Source organism: Cryptotermes secundus, unplaced genomic scaffold (genome assembly GCF_002891405.2).
Source record: "Cryptotermes secundus unplaced genomic scaffold, Csec_1.0 scaffold1789, whole genome shotgun sequence".
Taxonomy (NCBI): domain Eukaryota; kingdom Metazoa; phylum Arthropoda; class Insecta; order Blattodea; family Kalotermitidae; genus Cryptotermes; species Cryptotermes secundus.
Window position 1 is genome coordinate 251,223 of NW_019721028.1, and position 22,942 is coordinate 274,164.

The following is a 22,942-nucleotide window of genomic DNA, read 5'->3' on the forward strand; positions in this document are numbered from 1 at the left end:
TAACATACATACGTGTATTTCATGCAGACGCCATGTTGTTATTTTACTTCCCGAAAAAGATTAATTCGTTCATCTGTAATCTGTCAAGACGACAGGTCCGCAGTCTCTTCCAAAACAGTTCCTCCACTTGATGCGATCTAGAGCTTTCTCCTTCAAATGAGAATATCCTCTTCTGTCCCCAAGGTCATGCAGCATCTTCTTACGTCTTCTTCCTCGTCTTCTGGTCACTTCAATCCGCCCCTCTATCTTTCCTTCAATAACTTCTTTTAGAAGGCAGTTACCGCGTAAGATATGACCAGTCCAATTAGCCTTCCGTTTTCTTATTTCGTGTAGGATATTCCTCTGCTAACTGACTCTAAATAACACTTCTTCATTTCTCACATAATCGGTCCAGCTGATCTTCTCCATCCTTCTCCAACACCACATTTCGAAGCTTTCCAGGTGTTTCTGATCTCCTGCCCTAAGTGTCCAAGATTACATTTACAAAAACTGCAAGATATTGTACGAACTCCTGCTTTTGTTGTGTTATTGGCTCGAAATTGAAACGTACGACGTTCGAGATGATCTCTAGCGACTTGACGTTCATACCAAATTTCTTGAAAATCGGTTAACTTGTCCAAAATTTGAGATACACACGTGCAGACTCATTGAAAACTTGGTGATGTTAGAACTGCTTTGTTGCCCTAAGAAGGGAAAGCTGACTGAAGTGAGGTACATGAAACAAAGAATGTTGATGTGGCATCACATAAGAATGCTGAAGGAAATACTCATATTAGTGAGGTTCTTGATTCAAATCTCCACTTTCACCGGCCACCCTAACTGAGGTTTTAATGGATATCGTCAGTCCCTCCAGGAAAATTCCGGCATAATGCCTCGTTTACATCACTGCCACATCCTTCCGAACCTTTTCCAGTTCAGTCGCCCTTGCTATCAGACACAATATGGTTTCGAAACTAAGAGCGTCGTTAAATAACCCACAAATCAAAAAGGAGAGACAAGAAAACGACCTCAGTCCTGAATTACCGAACATTCATTCATTCATCAGTACTCTGTCAGACGACATGTCCACAGTCTCTTCCAAAACAGTTCCTCCACTTAATGCGATCTTCTGTTTTTGGAAAGAGACTATCCAGGAAAAGTGATAATGTGGTAGTTTTTCCATTTGCTTTCCACATCGCAGTACAACAGCCGTTCAAACCACTCTTCAAACCTCCTGTTGCTATACGAACTTGAACCATCTCGAGCATCATTTGCTCTGTGCTTCAAGTCGCTGTTGATGACGCTGCTTCCGACATCATTTTTTGGTTTTTGGTGTCTCTCTTCGTCTGGTGCCTATCCTTTGACCTGTCCAGCAAGGGAGGCCCTGCCAGTAGCTACGCTAACGCTGGTATAGCTCTCAGGGTCCTTGGAATACTCAAACCCCCTCACCACGATAAGGTGGAGACACCAACGAGGGGGTTACCGAACATAGAGCAACACAAAAAAAAAATGTTAGAAACGTCGAAGTCTGATGAACACTTCTGGGATGAGAATGATCCGGAGCAGAAATCGTCAACAAAGAAGAGAGCTGAAGGGGCCACCAGCCAGCTGAGCATAGACCCGAGTTCCTGCTCCGCGAGGTACAAAGTAGAGCTGCAGTAGTCGCTCTGGTGGTCTGACGGCTTTCGTACAGGCTTAGTGTTCGTAAGGTCCTAAGTTCGTTCTTATTGTCGCCACTGTTCTTCTGTTCCCATTCGGAATTAACTTCTGAAAGTGACGCTTACAATTAGTAGAACATCTTGGATGGGTGATCGGCCCATCGCATCTCCTTTTGTAGGACAGCACATCACAGAAGAAACGTAGAAATAAATGCATGCCTCCGAGTGGCATTTGAACCCACGATTACAGTATTCGAACGAAAATCGTCTTAAATAAACATGGGCCCAAAGACATCGCACACACTTCGTTGTATAAGTTTGACGTGTCGCAGCCTTCCACTGCCTAAAAATTAATATTCTAGATGTTATCTATTTTAAATATGAATAGCTTTAAGTCCATGTTGACAAAATTGCAAGAAGGAATAAATTTCTCACCCTAGAATTCGAACCAAGGGTTGTTTGATAGTGACCATTAAATTATCATTCCGCGAAGTCATTTATGACAATGTTACCGTTGCCAAAATCCAATTACGTTTAGGATGTTGTGGCCTGCAAAATTCCCTTTGGATGCAATTCATCTGTAGGTGATTAAAATTTAATCACGATCGGTCAGGTAATTTTTTAAGAAATTGACATTTCACGTTTAGGGGCCCAGCGGTCTTACTGTTATTTTCCTGGAGATATCACTTGTGGAGTTGTATGAAGGGAGTGAAATTTAATCGCAATTGTTCGAGCCGTAGCTTTTTACACTTAGAGACACCCCATATTTGGAGCAAGAACGTTCGCCTTCACCGCACACCGACCTATGGTGGATAAACCCCTAAGTAGCAGTAAATGTAATGTAAGAAAGATAAAGCTATCCCTGTACAGGCCGTGGAGGCCCATAGGGTTGTGAGACGTCGAGGCTCCTCCATTTTCTCTATACAGTCGGCTAACAGATGACAGGTTGTTAGCCTTACGGACCGGCCACCCCTTACCCACAGTATGATTCCTGGTACTCATTTCTGTTAGAAGCCGAGTGACACCAGGGTCATAATGCGGCTGGAAGGATTCGGTCAGTTGAAAACTCCAGTGATCCCACCGGATGAATAAAATCCTTCCAACTGTTTAGGCGCTAGCAAGGCGCACTTACGTACACATGTACAGACATAGAAGCGGCAGTCCAAAAACCACTTCTGATTCAGAAGCGCTGAAAACATAAACCTGTCAAAAATCGAGATCTATTTTTGTCATGACCGCTGTACTGTCTTGTATGAGAAAGTAATATTGATTAAATCTTAGTATAACGGCATCCAATCACCTGATGACTGGAGCAGGTCCACCTCCTGAAATGTGTATCAGTGTACAGAGTGCAGCGTAAAGCTGGTATGGGCTTACTCGTGAAGCAGGGATATGTAAGGTTCATTGTGATTTGGCAGGTAAGGCGGCGCACCGAATACACGAACCTCGCGCGTTGCTTGAAAGAGTGCCTCAGACCGGCTGAAGTTTGAACCGTGTAGAGAACGTTCCCGTTGTTGTTACCGTGGTACTTCACCGACCGGGCTGAACAGCAGTTCGGAATTTCGGCCCCAGAAGACGTTTTTGAAGGATCAGAGTACCCTTCCCCCCCACTTTGAATCTGACAGTGCCCAACAAAAATATGTGGGAAATTTAATACAATATTTGTGTAATTATTCGTTTTTAGATCATGTGATTGTCACCATGTAGATTAACTCATTTGAAGAAAAAATAAGCAGTGTAAATTCTTCGCAGATCTACCAGCTGTGTTTTATTTTAGCTTTCAAGCAGTGAAACTATACATTCAACTTCTGTTTTGTACTGGGAAGTCTTCACCTGTTACATGCATTTTGTTTAGCCTGGTAGTTACTAAGTTTTCGTATAGAATTTTGACACAGAAATATTTTTCTTGTTCCAGATGGCGAGCAAGGATCATGGGAAAGTGGCTTATCGTATGAATGCAGGTCCCTTCTCTTCAAAGCTCTGCATAATCTCATTGAAAGGTACCCAAAACGTTTTATGTAGTGATAAGTGGTGAAAACAGACCTAATGAGTGATTAATGCTAGGTGTTTTGTATACGGTTCTATAGGCAGTGATGGACAAGCATTTTTCTGCCAAATTCTCATTCTGTCAACTGTTCCTCATTTATTAATTATCAGCTCATCTGTTGCTATATAGCGTTGTTATTTGCAGCATTTTTAAATGAACAACTTAAAAAAATTGAGGAGCAACTACTACAGATCCATATACCATTCATATAGTCTCCTACTTGCTAAAATATTGTGGAATGTGAATCGTGAAAGGTTTCCTCAAAGGTGATGCACTTCCTCACTTCTTCTGTGGCATTCATGCCCTCCTGGATGGAGAGACCATTAGATAGGGATAGAAGGCCCAATTCCCTGGCCCCCTAATTCTCCGGATCTTAGTCTTATAGATTATTTCTTTTGAAGCTTTCTGCAGGACATTTTTTATCAAGAAAGGATTCAAAATGTGAATGGTTGTGTGAAAGAAGTGTTAAGAGCTGCAGAGTGTTGCCAGTACCTAACAAGAAACTGAATGTCACCTTAAAGTGTGTCATGCCATGATGGATGCCAACCAGAGATCTCTTAAGCACATCAGAAACTTCATGAGGTGTAGTGTTCAAAAATGTATACATTTCTCCTACATACCCAGGGACCAGAGCTATATAATATTTTGTTTTATTGACATTTAAGGACACACGTCCATAAATGAGGGTCTAGCTGTAATAAACAGAAATTACTTTTTGGGAGTGAAAAGGTGATGTGGATTTGAGATTGTGGTCTTCTAGTTTGGGACACCATCTAGCATTGTAAGTGGATACTGTTCCATCAGAAGGAATGTTGCTTTGGGACTGCAGTATCCACCTTCAAGTCTACATCTCATCACAGCCCAGATGACTGAACATGTGCCATGAAAACCTCACTTCTCTTATTGTGATTGAATTGCCTTGTGAGGTAGTGTTTTGGACCTAACCTTACACTTCAGCCTTTACTCTACGCAAAACACACACAGATCATAAAAGACACTGCCAGTTTTAATTTCTGTTGTTGCAGTGGCATCCATAAAATTATTTTAATTTAGTGTTACTTGCCATGAAATTCATACTGTTTTCTTTCTTTTTTCTTTCAGATGTTTGCTGTCTCGTGATTTTGTTCGAATTGGCAAGTGGTTTGTTCAGCCCTACGATGGAGCAGAGAAACTCATTGGGAAGAGGTAATTGAATTCACCATTCACTCCCATACTCTGTTGTTTCCAAATTAAACAGCTTTTCTGTTTACAGTATTTGCCAGTGTATAAGAAGCACCATGGTTTCAGAAGTAAACATTCATTACATTTACATAAATTGGGGAGGAGCATCATTCCTTCACCCCAAGAACACAGGTCATTGTACACCCCAAGTCTCTTGCTTGTTTTCTGCAGAAACCTTTAGTGTAAAGAAGGGTGGTGGGTTTGGGTTGTATGCATGCATGTGCACTTGTGTGGATATATACTGAGTGTTCAGTGTGCAGGCTTATTAGATGTAGGGGGTGCTTCTCAGAATGTCTTATATGCAGACACTGTGGTATCCCCTGACAAACGGAAGGTCATTCATTTGGTGATCACCTGATCAGTGTGTCAGTCAGTGTTATGCCATTGAGTGTTATAGAAGATTCTTTCTATTCTGTCACTTCATGGCTCATGTTAGATACAATTTGGAACAAAGAGTTTTCATTTATCATCACTATATGGAAAGAAAAAAAACTTGTACAAATTGTGCAGTAGAAATTTTGCCATGTACAAATTGCGCAGTAGAAATTTTGCCATAAATTTCCTTACACAGCATGTCCATCTAGAGATACAGTCTCCAAATTAATGAAGAAAGTTCAAACCAGCAGCATTTTAATTGACAGAAAACCATTGAAAAGAAATTATGTTTTAACTGAGGAAAAACCTGATGACATCGGTCATCGATTAGAAAATTCTCCTCGAAAATCTTTGCTGCGATTAGCGCAACAAAGTGGTGTTTCTGTAGGCAATGCGTGGAAAGCAACTAAACTGTTGCATATTCACCTGTATAAAATTACTGTTGTGTCTGAAATTAAACCTGTGAATTATGAAGAAGAGTGATGTTTTGTAATTGCTTTATCAATCATGTGCATGATGGACTTATTGATCCTAAGCTGACATTTTTTGCAGATGAGGCTAATTTTAATCTCTCGGTATATGTTAACTCAGAAAACAACAGGTACTGGAATAATGAAATCCTCGTCCCCTAATTCAGCTTCACTATACAACCAAAAGATAGGGGTATGGTGTGCGATTAGCACAAATCGTACCATTGGACTGACATTTTATGAAAAAACTCTTCATGCTCAGTGATACACTAATGAAATACTCAATCAGTTTTTCCTTAATTTGGCACCTGCAGCAGAAATATTTGGTTATATTATGCAAGATGGCGTGACTGTACACAGCTAAGGAAACTAACCAAGCATTCTGCGGTATGTTTGGGGAGTCTATCTGTTTGTAGAAGACAAGATCAGTTTGTGGGTGTACTCAGTACTCTTCTGTAAATTTCAGGTAGTATGGCCTTTCAGATTGGACAGTATACACACATTGATGGAACTACAGATGGTGATGTTTTGTTAATATTGAAAGATATGAAACTGAATGTAGGTTGTTACATTAAAATCTGACTCACGAGTTTGTTTTGTTTGTTTTCAGCACCCATTTCTCATTCTCATTCGCATTTTTCGTGCATGGAGAAAGTACGGTGTGTGCAAGTATGGATGTGCGAGTGCATCCTCTGGTACGGAACCTGACACACCAGCATCTTCTCCAGGCCCAGGCTTCCTCCTCAGGCATACCAGGTTTGTTGCTCGTGAACTGGAAGTATGAAACAAAGGTGACTGAAATTATGTGGCAGTGCTGAAATAATATGGCTACATCCACCGTGATAAATTTGGTGGAGAAGATGAAAGTTGTGGATTGTTAGTCTCTCCAAGAGTTACACCAGCATCCTGAACATGCTGGAAGCATAGTATACGTCATTGAGTGATATTCTAAAGTTAGAATCTCATGTTTTTCGGTTAAAAACTTTCCATCTTTCTGTCACCTTTGTAGAAACCTAATAATGAAAATGTTTTCAGAACCATAATTTTACCTGTTTTTATTAAACTTGGTGTCTGGCCCAAAGGTGTGATTGAATGTGTCCAAAAATGCATTGTCAGAGCAAGATATTTCGGCCTGAGAGAGCAGTTAACAGGAGGATCGAGAAATTTGCATAGTGAAAGCTTCATAATTTGTACTAATTAATCATCATTATGGTGACAAAGCCAACGAAGAGAAGGTGGACAGGATGTGTAGCATGAATGCATAGAAGTGTATGATAATTTACACGTTTGTCGTGTGTTTCAGTGATATTGTCTCCTTTTGGACTGGCGGGGTCTCTCACAGGCCAGTCATACAAGACGCTGGACGTCCAAACAAAGCGTCAGCTTGATGAATGGCGCCAGTTCTATCCCATCGACACCAAGTTCTCAAGCTGTGAATTTGGAGGTGAAGAGGTTCCTCTGCCTCCTGCTGTTGAGGTTGTGGTGGGAGGTGTGAAAATGCGATATCCCACGTGTTACGTCCTAGTTACGGACATGGATGATCCAGCTTCATCTCCATCTTCAGCCGTTCACCAGGGTGCTGCATCACCGGCAGGCACAGCCATGGCAATGAAGTCTGTTGGACTTCCATCATCAGCTGCTGTTGCATCACCGCCATGTTCACCTTGTCCCCAGCCTATCACCATGCGCAGTAGGCCGCCTTGTCCATCTTCACCATTTCCTGTGCCAGCAAGTGGCCATCACCCAGCCTCTATGCAGCATAGCCCTTCTCCAGCGACCAGGTTGCCAGAGCACGTCTGGCAGGACAGCACCCTGAATCCCACGGAACAGAACAGTGTTGGTAGCGATGCTATTCCCAGTCAGCAGCCACAAGCAGGACAGTGGGACTTTGCAGACCCCACACGGAAAGCCATGTGCAGTTGCTCAAAGTGAGTTGCTTTTTTAATTTCTGCTTTTGGAATGACAAAATGTGACATAATGGAGATAATGTAAAGGTCAGTAAGAAAGTAACTGAGTGCTGCTGTTACTGTAGCACTGCTTTTACAGATATGGTTATTCATTTTCCGGTAATCGGATTAAGTCTGGGCTGTCCAACTCAATGGCATGTGGCGCATAAGTTGCTTTTGTGCAGCCCACGGGAGTATCTTTCTATCACAGGTGGGGATTCTTGCCCCCCCTCCCAAGACCTGTATGACAAGCGCTCACTAAATATTCCATTCACATTTCACATGGCACTTAATAGATGATGCAGAAAAGTACAGAATTAGTGTGACCCCATTGTCAGATGCAAGAACTTCTGTGGCTGGTTTTGAAGTACAGTTGACCTAGTGACTCCCACATACGTTGAAAAAACTTCTCTCTTTTGTCATAATCTAATATAATTTTTCTGATTTTGGCATGTAATATTACAGTATATTAAATTCAAATAAGTGTTTTTAAATGTTCTTAATCATTTGCTTGTACTTCCATATATCTGATCTTTGTAGGGTAGATATTCTTATGAGTATAGTGGAAAAGAAAAATGCACATACATTTTTGTAATGTCTGTACAGTGAAGCCTCTGTCTTGTTTGAAGTTGGGCAGCCCTGTGTTAATCCATGAATTAGTACTATTAGGACTGGATAAATACAGAATGGTTTAAAGATACAGTATTTTGGTATTTAATCAGAAATCTAAATGGACCAACTTCAGTCCATACTTGCCTCAAATATATTCTGTATTAAAATGGATATTCTCAGTTTATAGTCAGATTCACTTTGTGTCTTTCCATCTACTAATTTCAGAGAGACATTTTTACCCTATGCTTTAAAGGGCACTTTGAAGAAAAATTATGTGTAATTAAGGCAGACATAATTTTTCAATTTGATAGCGTATGCAAGTGGTATTGAACTAAATTTGTTGCCTTGTGTTTTTATGTTTACATAGTAATTAATAGCTATGATAATTCCTTATTTTAACAAGATTTGCATATTGGGCTTCTCCCATTACTGACAGGTATTGTCATTCTCATTGATACTGTTTGGTGGAGCTGAGAGAGTTACAACATAATGAAGCATGTCTGCATTTTGATCATGACTTGTATGTCTTATAGACAAATTATGTTATGAGAATGGTGTTACATGTGTTAATTTTGTAGTGTCTATGCATATTAGTCTTTAGTAGCAGTATTTATAACCATTGCTTCTACATAAAGTAGCTATTCAGATATGTTTTTCTTATTACTGTGGAGGACTGTTGTCTTTTTTTCATGTTATGTTAGTAAATACTGCATTCAGTCCCTTTGTCTTTCTGTTCACATATTTTTAAATATCTTCAGTTGTGCGCAGCATGCAGCAAGCATTGTCTGTTCTATTGTTGTAGTATTTGGAAATGCATTTCAAGTTCTGTTGTTGCAGTAAATGAGTGTAACAGTTAGTGAAGGTATACAGTGACACCCAGCACAAGAAGTACAAAATTCAACCAGAGTCTGTCAGCTTAGTTTGTCCCCAGCTGATTATGAAAACGGAGGAGAAAACATTTGGAAAAATTGCATTAGTTCATACACCAATTCTAAAATTCTCATTACTTGATGGGAACTCACATAAAGACATTACTCCAGTCTCCTATGAGTGAAGCTGTGGTACTGTTCTCACCGTATAAGAAACACGTTTCTTATAGAGAGTGTTTCTAGCTGTGACTGGAGAGCCCTATATTTCTGTCTGCAGTAGTTCCACTATTATCTATAGGGGGGATGTACACAGAAGAATATGTTAAGCCCTGCAGCTAGTGAGAACATCAGTTGGTAGCTACTTGATGTTCAGTGAGCAGTGTGACACATATGCTTCCAAACTTTCAGGTGTAAGAAAAGTCCAGGCGCAAAACATATGGCTCAGAACAAGGGAGGAGTTAATAATATCGGGGGTGTGAAAGCTCTGAAGGTTGAGAAAAGCGAGAAGGGTAGCCGTGGGTCCGGGCGAGGGGGCATGATGCCATTCCATCGGCGTTCGCCCCTAGCTGAGGAAGGGGCATGGGCTGTTGAGGTGGCTGGGCCGCTCTCGAGGTTCGTATGGCTCTTACGTCACATGAAATAATGGCGTAACTCAAGAACTAACTATTATAATGTTGCCATTGACGCCCATGCTAATTGCTCTCCCTGTGTTGGGACCTACCTATCCACGCCTTCTCGCACATGTGTGACTGTGTGTTGTAAAATGTTTTTCCCTCTGAGCTTTTCTTATATTTTTACTGTTGTTATTGTTACTACTACTACTACTACTTCTGCTGCTGCTACTACTGCTGCTACTACTACTACTACTGCTGCTGCTACTACTACTACTACTACTACTGCTGCTGCTGCTGCTGCTGCTGCTGCTGCTTTCTGCCTCTGCCACCACCACCATTATTATTATTATTATTATTATTGTTATTATTTAAGAATGAAATGGTGAATGGTGTGAATGTATGCGTGTAGCAGTAAGTGCTTAAGAGGGCCAGGCTCGCTTGAATCATGTCTCATACATTATATTGCTCCATTTATTAGATGCTGTATTCACTGGGCAGTGGAGTAGGCCTCATAATATAAATAGCACAAGATATATCTACAGTTAAACGAAAGTCACAGTTAGGCACTGTTTCACAAAGAAGGAATCTATACTTATCCTTCTCTGTCTACATCAAGGTGGGTTTTGACATTTGTAAAGTGATGTGGTAACATGTTTCAGCACTGTGCCATCATCAAACCATTAAATATAAAGGTTGTGCCATTGACTAATAAGCACACACACTTCTTCTGTACATAAATTTCTCAGTAAGTTAACGTTCCTGTATAATGTTATATTAAAATAGTAAAGTGGTATCAGTTTAGAACTATAAATAGTGTGTACCTGTCTATCATTCAGATTTTTCTTGATGTTCTGTATTGTAAATCCGTACAAAATTATATCCACACATACAGAATGAATTATTTAGTGCATGTGGTGCTGCCACCTTCTTCCTGTTGTTTTTATCAAACAAAATGTTGGGCAGTATTTTTACTGTATTTAGGTATTTTCATTATCTGCATTGAAGTAGAAGTTCTCATATGTATTTTTCAATGTGTGATTACTGTGCATACTGTTACTTAATTAGATCATTTGATAACTGGTAATATTGTATGGAATATTTACAGCTAGCAATGTAGATGTGAACTGGATGAGGCAGTCTTAATTGTATTAGAATGTAGTGTTCTTTATTTACTCTCTTGGTTTAAAGCTGTCTCTTCCGGCACTTTGCATGTGACTTACCTCCCAGCCCACTCTTTTTAGGAGTATGCTAGCAGTTGGCAATACTTGACACTAAAGAAATCAGCAGTGAAGAACCTAATGTGTCGATGGAATCGCAAAATGTATCTGATGCATTATATAATGATAGAGGCAGAAACTACTTCCTCAGAGTGCTTTCAGAAAGAAAGTTATTGGCCTTGTGAACGTGTCATGAGCAACCAAACTGCTCTACTGCAGATTGGATATGAATCTGTAAATGCCCAAACTCATTTATGAGGGAGAAGTAGTGTAGATTTATGCAAAGGTATAATTTAAGGTTGTACCTTTTTCAATATTTTTCCAAATACTGTGGATCCTTGTTAAGAAGTTTTCCAAGGGACCAAGTAACATAAATTTCTTAAGTAGAAAAACATCTTAACAGAATAGGCTTCAGAATGTTTACAAAATTAATTAATCCTTTGTTTAAGAAGTAAAGGAATAAACATATTTTTACTTGCAATAAATAAGCTAAAAATGTGCTAAATACACAGTCATTCAGATACACATTACTTTTTCACGCTCTTGTCGAGTAGTCTGTTCTGAAATATTATTCTTTCTTGAGGAACATGTCTATCATCATTTGTTTTATTTGTCATTCAAAGAAATTTGAATTAAAACTTTCCATATCCCAGAGATCTACAGGTATAATGATTGACTCTAGTATTTCAGAAATACCACCAAGGAAATGGTGATGCACGTTAGTTAAAAACAACAATATTTTCCAGTTTTTGGCTGGTGTTCTTCCCACACAGTTTGTCCATGGTCTGCTGTTATATGTATGTATGTATGTACATTGCAAGGGCCTGATGTGCTTGGCTTGGCTTGGCTTCTCTGACATAAGTTCTCAGCACTGGCCCCTATTCTGATTCATTCATATTTCCACACACAAGCACAGAAGTACCTACATGACAGCTTTAATGTTTGAAAGTGTGTCCTTTATCTGGTAGTGGGCTGAAAAACAACCCACACATATTAATGAAACATATTGTCACGTGTTGGTTGTATAACGCAACAAATAACTTCACGCCTTATTTGATATAGCGAATTTATTGAACACTCGCTCTTACACTTATACAATTCACAGTTTCCCAATTACTGCCGTCGGCAGTATCACAAATTATCGCATCAATCTAACCATGCGTCCGGCTCTTCTTCCCACAACTGCCACTATATTTCAACTGTCTTTGGCAACTGCTACACTTTTACTAACTCCTTAGGCAGTGTGGTTCTCTTATAAGCCAGACAACGGGAAAACGCCTCGCTTCCTTGTTGCCTAGTCGCCGTGTTTACGGGTGTTGCTGGGCAACGCTGTCGAGAGTTGTTTACTGCTGCATAGCAACCGCGGGGAATGGGGCGGAGTGTTGACTGGCCTCTTACCATAGTAGCGACAGCGCCCAGTGTTGTTACGTCGCCGCTGGCAAGGGTGGGGATGTCTTCCATAGCACAATACATCACACTGCTCCCTCCTTAAGGCTGTTCATCCCGAATAGCCTAAATGTACATCCCTGTTCCTTTTTCTTCCCATTGCTGTGCTTGCTGTGTCTCCTGTTGTTTCTTCAATTCCTCTTGCAATGACTATTATCCGGCCATTACATCCGCTCCCCTCTTAAGACCAGTTCGTCTTGAGCGGTTTTTCGCTCTTTCTCGGGAGGCCGGTGCTTCTAATTTACTGGCTGCTCTTCTGTGCTCCGCTTCCTTTTCGTTTTGCAAGGGGTCGACCCCTCCACAAGGTCCAATCCTTGCCTTGTCACAGGCCGACAGAAGAGCCGACTATTCTCTTCATGATCTTCTCTGTCACAATCTCGTAGTAGGTCTTATGAGTTCACCCTCTTAGGTGCGATCGCTGTCATGATCTGGTGGGGGAGTGGATGTCCTCCATAGCGCAATACGTCACAATATCCTCTGGAACTGACAGATGCACTTCTGTCTGCTAGGCACCTACTTCCTCCTCACTACATACAATTTTTATGCTCCTGCCCATGGTTCTTCTGTAACTAAGCCTTGCAGATTTTCTGACTTGAACAAGCCATCCATTCTAAGGTGTGAATTCAATCTTTCTAAATTTAGGGGGATATAATGGTTTTTCTTTGTGTGCTGTCACCACATGTTAATTTCCTTAATATCATAGATCATAGACTAATGTTTTTCTTAAGGAGTGTAAGTAGGCTGCTGTTGTTGTCATCATCATCATCATAAGCTGAAATACCCACTCAGCTGTTTGCCCAAGGCACATAGGTTTTGCCATTGGGAAATAGAAAATTTACAGTAGTTTGTCCCACCTACTCCCCCCGCCCCCATTTCTGAAAACCCCCTTTGAAATTTTGCTATTTTATTTTGACATTATTTCAGCAAATTTAGTGGGTTACTTCTCATCTGTAAGAAGCTATTCTAATTTACCAATGAGAAGGTCTGATGTTGAGCTATATAAAAGTACATGTTGAAATTGCCACTTGTATCATAGAGAAGCCAGAAGACAGTGTACAGCCAGCAAAGAAGAATTTTTTGAGAATAATTTTGTGATGAGAGGACTATAGGAATATATATTCTTGTTTTTTGTACTGGCTCTACAGGCCTCCTTGGGCCCTGGCCTCTGATTTCTTTTCAGTTTTGTGATAATTTTACAGACGGTAGGACTCCTTGGACAAGTGATCAGCTCTTCACAAGTCCTCTACCTAAACACAGGATGACGACAAATACAGAATAAACACAGCCACATACCAAACACCCATGCCTTGTGTGGGATTCAAACCCACAATTCCAGCTTCCGAGGGAACAAAGACAGTGCATGCCTTAGACCACTCAGCTACCGTGACCGGCACAAGAAATTCTACTCACTGGAATAATACAGGGAATGGCATAGTGAACTCTGAGGCAGGTTGTAAGAGACTCATGAAAGGAACTAAAATGCTCAGATGGAAGGTTTTGCCATGCCGCCATCTGTACCCAAATGCTGCTGCTTCATGTTTGACACTCTTAGTGAAGTAAGGGGTACTGGTGGCTGAAAAGTAAAAATTCAAGCTTCCTCTGAGTGCCTGTGAATCAGTTTGGTACAAGGGAAGAAGTTAACACTCCTCAGCATTACAGTGTCAGTAGTTTGCTGTCCTTCTGTCATCCTATGAAAGGGATGTAGTGATATTAACCTAGTAAAGAAGAAGCTTAGATCAGTACTGCATAACTCTATTTTAAATAAGCTTCTGATAAAACTAAATGGCCCACCACTTCAGCTGTTGATGTGCAGTTGATTGGTCCTTTTCAAGAACAGAATACACCATATAAAGGCACTTGGTTGCCATAAGATTTGGATGTGCAGGAAGGATTAGTGTGGAACTTAGTTCATGGTGGTGGGCTGCGCCATAGCTCAAGCGGTTAGTCGCTGGCTTCCCACCACGACGGCCCAGGTTCGATCCCAGGTCTGGTCAAGTGGGATTTGTGGTGGACAAAGTGGCGCTGGGACAGGTTTTCTCCGGGTACTTCTGTTTTCCCTGCCAATCTTCATTCCACCAATTGCTCCACAATCATCCTCACCTGTCATCTGAAGCTGGTACAACAGGCCAGAAGTGGCTGCAGTACAAGGGACTTAGTCCCACCCCACTAGCAATAAAAGAAAAATAGTTCATGGTGGTACAGAACAAAGAAGGTTTATGGGTTTTACAGCAGAAAAGCTTATGTGGAGGTAGGGGTATGAGTGAGGTTGTGTTGGTGAGTAGAGCTTGGGAAAAATTTTAACCTCTGATTTATATCACATTGTCATATTATTACTATTCATACACTTCCTTCATAAAAGGAAGAACTAAACATATGTTTTGTGTGTATGTGCTCCCTTTCAATTTTTGGACCAGTTGTTCGATGTTTGTACAGAATTTGGTATGAATGTCATGCCAGTCTTGTTTTTATTTCCTAATTTTTGTAACTTTCCGATGAATGCCATGGAGCGAAGTCGTTCTTGGGTAGTCGTTATTTGTTCAGCCACTCAGAAATTTCCCACCCTTTTTTGTGACCAAAAGGTTCATTATTGTGGTCACAAGAGCCAACCACTTGTCCCTCTTCTGAGCCAGTTGAATGCAGTCCACTTTTTCTGATCCTGTTTCTTTCAGATCATTTTAATGTTATATTCCTGTCTACACCTAGGTCTACCTAGTGGCCTCTTCTATTAAAGTTTTCCTACCAGATTATTATATGCATGTATGTTGCATGCATTCTGCATATCTCATCCTCAATTTGATCACTTCCAAATTTTCTACAGTCAAGCGGTCATCCTGGCTTCTTATCTTATGAACAGCATTTGCATATTATATTGGTGATTTAACTTAGCGTTCACTTGCCAGCAAGGTATTGTTTGGATCTAAATTGTAGAATAAAAGAAAATAGCATTAATGTGAAATTCCCATATTGCAGTAAGTTCTCTTAGCTATTCAAGGAACATGTTATAGCAAGAAGACATGTCATTTACATAGTGAACTTCTGTACGGCTAAAGTAAGCCCATTATAGATATTTGGTAATATTGTAGAGCGGAGGTTAGTTATAATTAGCAAAACAGTTGCAAGAGAAGCAGCAAGTTACTAAAGGTTGTCCAGAGGGGCATTAAAGTCTTTCTGACTCCCCTCGATAGGTACTTCATTATATGTTGGCTGTGTTGGAACTGTCTGAATTAGTTTGGTGTCTGGTGCCTGTTAACATACATTGTGGCCTGTAAAATGTGCACATTTTTAAGAAAATGCATGTCGCGTACCAGAACAGATTTATATGGTGTATGACTAAATTTTAACATATTAATGTTAATGGTATGAATTTTATTAGCACAGTACAGTTTCATGTAGTAGTTATGTTTATACCACTCATTAATTCTAAGGAAATTTGAAATGTCAGGAATGTAGCAGATCTGGATGGCATGTTTAATGTTGTCTAGAATTCATCCCTTGCTTACACTTTCTATACAGATAATACAACATTCCTTTCAAGTATCTCAATATTAATTAAGAAAATGGAGTTGGTTTACAATTATTCAGCAGCAGAGAACGCTTTCACTGTAAAGTCCATTACACTGTGAGCTTAAATAGTCACATAGAGAAAGAAGTCTGGTTTTAAAAGGTAAGTTTCTGTAATATCTCATGTGGCCGAACACTTTGTAATTATAAATCTGTTCTCTGTGCAGGTTGATGGGAGGTTCAGGTACTCCATCTGGAGGCCCCCCATCATATCCCTGTGGCCAGGCCATGACTCCCAATCCACTGCCAAATTTACATGGTGGAGGTAGTCTTGGAGAGTCTGTGCCAGTTCCATCAGTGGGCTCTCCAGCCTCTGCTGCTCCATCTCCACTGCCCAATCCTCACTCCCAACCTGCATCGGTTCCTCCTGCCGATCAGACTATGCCTACTCTGAGCCCTCATCCTCCCACCTCAAACAGTGGTGCTGGCCAGCCTCAACCTGCCACCCCTTTGGAATCTCAGGACAAGGTCACCCCTGCTGCTACACCCTCAGATCTCAATGGCCCTAAGTCCGTTTCGTCAGTATCCAATCAGGTGAGTTGAATCAGAGTGCATTATCTTCAGTGTTCACTGGTGAGTCACGTGGTTTGTGCGAAAAATGAGTCAGGGAGGTGAGTTAGGGTTTTGTCTCTAGGGTACATTGTCCTGCTTACTGTACTGGATTTGTGTCAAGACACAGCAGAATGGTTTGTTATAAACATGTGTCTGTTCATGAAAATAAGTTACAGATTATATTTAATATAGAAGAAGATCATATGAACTGTTAATTGCTATTTGTGATGCTGTTTGTACTTAAAAAGTAATGACATTTTGTTATTTTTGTAATGAACTTAATTTACATTCTGGTTTGGAGACTTGTTTTCTTGTCTCGTCTCTGGTATCTGCATTGCTCATAAGTCTCCCCAGGCAGTTGCCCAGGTAATACCTTTGTCTTCATTGACCAGGCATTGTACTATTGGTGCACATGTGCAGTCAGCCTATACAAGCGTTTCGCTGTTGTAAGGGTGCATGTGCACAGCCCAACTGTCTGACCATTGCACTATTGCAAATGGAGCATATATGCGTGTTCCATTTATCAGAGAGTTGCAGTTATTGTAAGTGGTGCACTTTCTGTGAGCCCAAACATTGCACTGTTGTAGTGGCATGTGTGCTTATTCCAGTGCGTTGCATTATTTCAATTGCAACACAGTTACCTGCAAGTTGCTGTACTGCTGCCATCCCTGTAGTATTGGAAGATGTAGAAGTCATTATTTCCAGATGTTAAGGTTCAAATTAGGCCACAGCTGATCCTTCCACATCTTTTGCAGTTCATTATTCATTAATTAATTCATAATATGACACAGTTTGAGATATTGAAAGTGCTGTTAAATAACCACAGAATGAAGGGTAAGCCTCATGTTTTCTCTTTTCTCCCATTAATTATCCCTATGAAAATGCTACTAAGAAGAATGCTATAACATAATTTTATAGGATTGGTCCATTTGTGAACATAAACAGATCTGTCATAATTATTTGTATTGCAGGTGTTCTCGCCGTATCCTGCCACTTCCAGTGTAGAGCCAGTCACAAAACCAGTGGACAGTGTTGGCGGGGGATCTCAGGGTCCTGCCAGTGCTCACTCAGTAGTGGCATCAGCTCCTCTCCCCACTGCCACACCTCTCGACTCTCTTACTCTCAAACGACCTGTTCTCTCCTCCAAGGAGTATGAGAGTATTTTGATGGAGGAGGACCAACCGTCAGAATTGCTGTATGATTATTCCACTCTCGATGCATGGTAAGTTATATTTTCTGTTTGAAATTATTGTGTCTGTTATTTGAATGTTTGCATGGAGCCTGTACCTCTGCTCCTTTGTTAGATCTTCATGGTGTGTGCTTAATTAAGCACAGTAATATATCTCTGTTGTGTGCTAATTACCTTTACAGGAGTGTATTACTTTTACATTACAGGCCATGCATTCAAGTCTAACTTTTTCCATGTGTAGTTCTTCAGAATCTTCCTAGTGGCTGCTGTAAATCTTCAGGAAATGGCCCAGATTACCATCTCCTTTACATTTAGTTATGAAACTCAGATGTTGTCAAACATTGATAGGGAAAGGACCTAACCCTGTCTCACATATATATGAAAAAGCAAGCCCACATGTAAAGAACATGTGACTTTGTCTCTGCCTTATCAGAATTCTGAAGTTTTAAATAGTGTGGAATAATATGTTTATACCTTTTTGTGACTGGCTGTCAACTGAATGACCAGGGTTTTACACCTGATTAGAGCAGGGAACCCCCCCCCCTTATTGTGGCCAGACAGCATTGTATCAGAGTCATTCCATGCCACATCATCACAGAAAAGTGCAGTTTACAATGTGACTTTCTCCACTTTCACTGAAAGTTAATGAGCTTATGCACCGTACAGTATTCCTGCAATCCGTAAGGACCATATGTCTTCCACATCTTGTGGAGTTTGGGTGCAGAAATCATAAAAACTGCTTTTGGGGGGGAGGGGCACATTTGCCTCCAGCGTACATTATCATGACTTTTGTTCTGCATAAGCTGCAGATCTCTGTTTAATAGTTGATGAAATGCTCTTTTCATTTTCACATTCAGATAGAGTAGTTTTGTTGTCATTGTCACATGATGTAAAATTTGACCTACAGTTTCTCACAATATGTAACCCTTGTCTCCAGAAAACATAACATGTTTGTCTGATACAGCAAAATGTCATCCATGGACAGCCATGAGATATCTTGTAATAATAGCATGAATGGGCACAAGCTACAAAATAGGTAATTGTAACACATCCTAACCATGAAACATTGTCATGTCACAAAACTTTGTGTTATGAGGTCTCATATGTCCTTGCAGCTCAGGTACTCAGCATTCTTTAGACTCTAAGTTTCTTCAAAGTAATGTATTTTGCTTATTGGCAGAAAAGTATGGGTTCCCAAGGGTTAACTTTTGAATTCATTTTACATAAAAACTTGTCTTCTTCATTGAATTGTAATTCAGTAGCACACTTGAACTTCATATTTTCTCTTTTGGTTTGTGCAGTGTTCAATAGCTGTCTTTCAGTCATGATTTGGCCAGTATGTGACATTGCTGCAAACTTTGCCCTTGGTAACAGTCTCTTTGTGGTTCTTCCTAGGGTGTCATATGTGCTCTTGCCTTGTGACGTGTCAAAGAAATGCAATTCATCAGGAACCCCAAAATCTTTCTCAAGTTACATGAAATTTAAAAAGTTAGATTGTGCTGGTGACCCACCTGAGAAATAAACTGTCTTATTCAAACAGGCAAGTCTATTATGAAGAAAATTAATTATTTTTGACAGAGATGAATAGCAATTGTGTAATGTTTAAGGCAGTGTTGAAATACTATGCTGGTGTGTGATAATTTGTGTACATGTCATTCTTGGATATATGCTGCAGATTTTGAGGAGCACATCACCTACTTTCTGTGTCAGTAGTATAGAATTGTGATGTTCTTTCATCTGATGGGGTTCCAGATTTGTTTTTTCTCAACAGCACTTCCAGTTTTAGCCCTCTTCACTGCAGTACACTGTTCTCTCTGTTCTTATCCTATTGCCACTGTCGGTTGTGTTTGAGGAGTGCCAGAAGAGTATTAGGTTCAAACTGTAATAGAGAAGGCTTCTTCGTGTCTTTGTAACATCCTTGTACTCACTTTTTAAGATGATTATTTCATCATCCATAGGTTCTCTCTAGATGTAAGTCCTTGAAATGGACATGTAGGAATGTATATCTTAGACAACACCGTTCTCATGAAATGTTTAACCACAACTAATAACAAGTAATGATGTGTGCAGAAGTTTCACTGTCAGAAATGGATGGTCAGTGGTTACACTGGGTGACATTGAAACCAAAACTACTCCCTCTGAATGTTTGTTTTATGTATCTGTGAGGAGAACATTATGCGCCATAGCTCACTAGCTTGCGCGCGACAAATATTACTACATATAATTTTTACTTGTATTCTTCTCCAAGTATAGTTAGAATGATCAAGTCAAGGAGGATGAGGTGGGCAGGTCTTGTAGCACGAATGGGGGAGACGAATGCGTATAGGATATTTGTGGGAAAGCCAGAAGGAAAGAGACCACAGGGAAGACCAAGGCGTAGGTAGGTGGACAATATTAGAATGGATCTTAGAGAGATAGGATGGGATGGTATGGATTGGATAAATCTGGCTCAGGATAGGGACCAGTGGAGGGCTCTTGTGAACACGGTGATGAACCTTCAGGTTCCATAAAATGCTGGGAAATTCTTGAGTAGCTGCAGAATTGGCGACTGCTCCTCAAGAAGGGCTCAGCTCCATGAGTGAGTAAGTAAGTAAGTAGGTGTCATGGCAAAAGAATGCTGTTTTTTATGATGTGTGCACCCTTACTCCACAAAACCTGCAAGACTTTAGGTGCTGAAATGTTTTAAGAATGCATTTTCTGTGGAACCTACAAGCTCACCAGCATTCACCGAAGCCTGAGAAGGTCGGATCGTGGGTTGCAGCGACCTGACATGGGGTGTCTCTTTCCTTAGGTGTGAAGTAGCTGACCACATGTATTTTTCCTTCACCTTACAACATGGGTATTTGGTCTTAATTTAAATATTGTTCTGTTTGTATTAAAAGTAACATAAGCAAGGCTTGAGGTAGCATCTGTAGTAAAGAACAAGTATGTGCCATCTTTTCCTCACAATATTAATGATGTAAATACTTGGGTTATTACTTGCAGACATCAAGGAGTGCAGGTAGTGATGTAATTGTTCATGATGTACTGCGAGGACGTGATGGAACAGAACTCTTGCCACAACAGAGAATGTGCCACTTCCCAAATTGTGTGAGGCTCCCACCTCAGCCCCATCACTGGCAGTGCCTGCTGTACTGATAATTATTGAAAGTTTAATATGCAATAAGTTCGTGGTACTAATCAGATATTGAAACCAGGTATCAGGAATGCTGGTTATGTATCAGATATGTATGTAAATTTGTGGGGTGCCAGCCTGTTCTTGATAATTTCAACTCATTCATTGCCCATAGGTTGAACCATCCAGTGAAAAAGTTTAAGCCAGCTGAAGCAAGACCCCCGGACCCAATGAGACCATCACCTTACAACAGGCGCTCAAGTACAAATGATCTGTATTCATATCATTTACAACAGCAGAACGTGGCATCATCACCAAACAACCTCAGTCAGCCTTTCATCAAGCAGGAGGTTAAACAAGAGGCAGGCTGCAATATGTCAGTAAGTTGCATTTATACCACCAGACATGCTGTGTGAGACTCGTGAGGGGTTTGAACACATGCTGGAAGAGAGTATTACCATATTACTCTTGTATTACTCTTGGCTTAGCTTTATAGATATGTGTAATCTGTTAGGTCTTTTGTGATAACCATGAATTTTCACAATACTGTCATTTGAATTCTGATTTTTTCTATTATTAACTTCCGGTCTAGAAAACCGAAATTATCTGCCATGGGGATTCGTCGCGCTGACCACACAACACCCTCTATTCGCTAAAGTTGGCACTAACTTCACCAACAAGCAGCGGTCGCTCGGTCGGTATAGTTCACTTGCAGACTATAACCACGGAGTCCGCCAGAGCATGAAATATGTAACTTACAACTGACCAGTGATTTCCAAGTACAATTAAGGTCAAAATTGCTGGGAGCTTAGTCTCAGTAGTTATGCCTTCATGGTTGAGGTGATTAGGCAGAGTGGCACCTTTGTAGAGCAGTTGCTGTCAACTTTCCTAGTAATTTTATGTCTTTTGGATTTGAGGTTATTATGACAGTGACTGTGAAGAGAAGAGTCTTCTGGCTTATAATGTTGTGTCGCTATCTGTGAATGACGTGATGCTACAGCCCAGAAGACCATAATCTTCAGTTAACTGTTTCAACTTGTTTGAATGTTTTTATCTCCTTTAGGGGTGCTCTGGGCATTTGTGTCAACTTGTGTCTACATATATCTTGCACATTATAGTTAGTACAAGTTCTAATAGCTTATTTACTGAAGTGTCTGTTCACAGACCAGCTGTGGAATTGGGATTTTTCTCATCATCACCACATCCATAATGGCTCTGGGGGCCAACCTGTTCCATATGTAATTGATATGGGGTGTTCTTTGTTGAGGGTGTTTTAACCCTTACCAACTGTGCTTTGCATTAGTGTAGTGGGCATGTAAACAATCCAGTATTTTTTCAATACTAATACAATTATTTCTGAGTTAAAATATTGTGAACTTAAAATCATCGTATGCCTGGTTATTACAGGTGTGTCTAAAGTGTGGAGCTGTGTACACACTACCAACTTGTGCAGTGTTTGAATTCTCTGAAGGAAAACAGGGTTTGAGAGTGTTTGGGAATACATTACTGGTCAGCATATTTGCTCTTATAGAATGTGTGTACTGGTCAGCATATTTCCTCTTATAGAATGTGTGAATTTCCTTCAATCTGTATTTAGGCAGAGAATATCTTGACCAGCTGAATATTGTCTGCCACTCAGGGATTAGTTGTTACCATGTAATTAGTCAGTGTCATTGTATTCAGCCTGTACTTGGTACCTTCGGTTAATGTGTGTTTGTTTTTGTTTTTTCAGATGGAAGTAGATAACATTCATCTGAACAAAAGGTCTGATCCATATGAATTTGAAGATGACATGACTGCTCCTGCTGTCAGTATGGAGGGTTTCAAGCGAACTAATTCTGTTAAGGTATGTGTTATTTATTGTACATTCCCATGTATAAAACTAAAGCTGTACACCTCAGTAGGCTATCTGTTATAGTTTACCAGAGCACATGAGTGGTACTTAAATCACTGTATATTTACAGTACAGAAATGGTGTAAATTCCCAGCAACTATGTTTAATGCCTACTCAGTTCAGTGTTGGTACAGAACATTGTTTATCACAAGTCTTTGTATACATACAGAAATGTTT

At 40.4% G+C, this 22,942-nt stretch overlaps 1 protein-coding gene across 2 annotated transcripts in view; it reads left to right on the forward strand.

Moving 5' to 3' along the window:
- Positions 1 to 22,942, forward strand: part of LOC111875322 (mediator of RNA polymerase II transcription subunit 13) — a 169,880-nt gene that overhangs the window by 121,208 nt on the left and 25,730 nt on the right. The window contains exons 3-11 of one of the 2 annotated variants that reach the window (XM_023871463.2): positions 3,553 to 3,637; positions 4,786 to 4,869; positions 6,361 to 6,506; positions 7,054 to 7,678; positions 9,586 to 9,789; positions 16,183 to 16,549; positions 17,539 to 17,789; positions 21,047 to 21,251; positions 22,604 to 22,717. In XM_023871463.2, coding sequence (XP_023727231.1) covers positions 3,553 to 3,637; positions 4,786 to 4,869; positions 6,361 to 6,506; positions 7,054 to 7,678; positions 9,586 to 9,789; positions 16,183 to 16,549; positions 17,539 to 17,789; positions 21,047 to 21,251; positions 22,604 to 22,717 — 2,081 coding nt within the window. The remainder of the gene's footprint in view (positions 1 to 3,552; positions 3,638 to 4,785; positions 4,870 to 6,360; positions 6,507 to 7,053; positions 7,679 to 9,585; positions 9,790 to 16,182; positions 16,550 to 17,538; positions 17,790 to 21,046; positions 21,252 to 22,603; positions 22,718 to 22,942) is intronic. The other variant, XM_023871464.2, reaches the window with a different exon arrangement.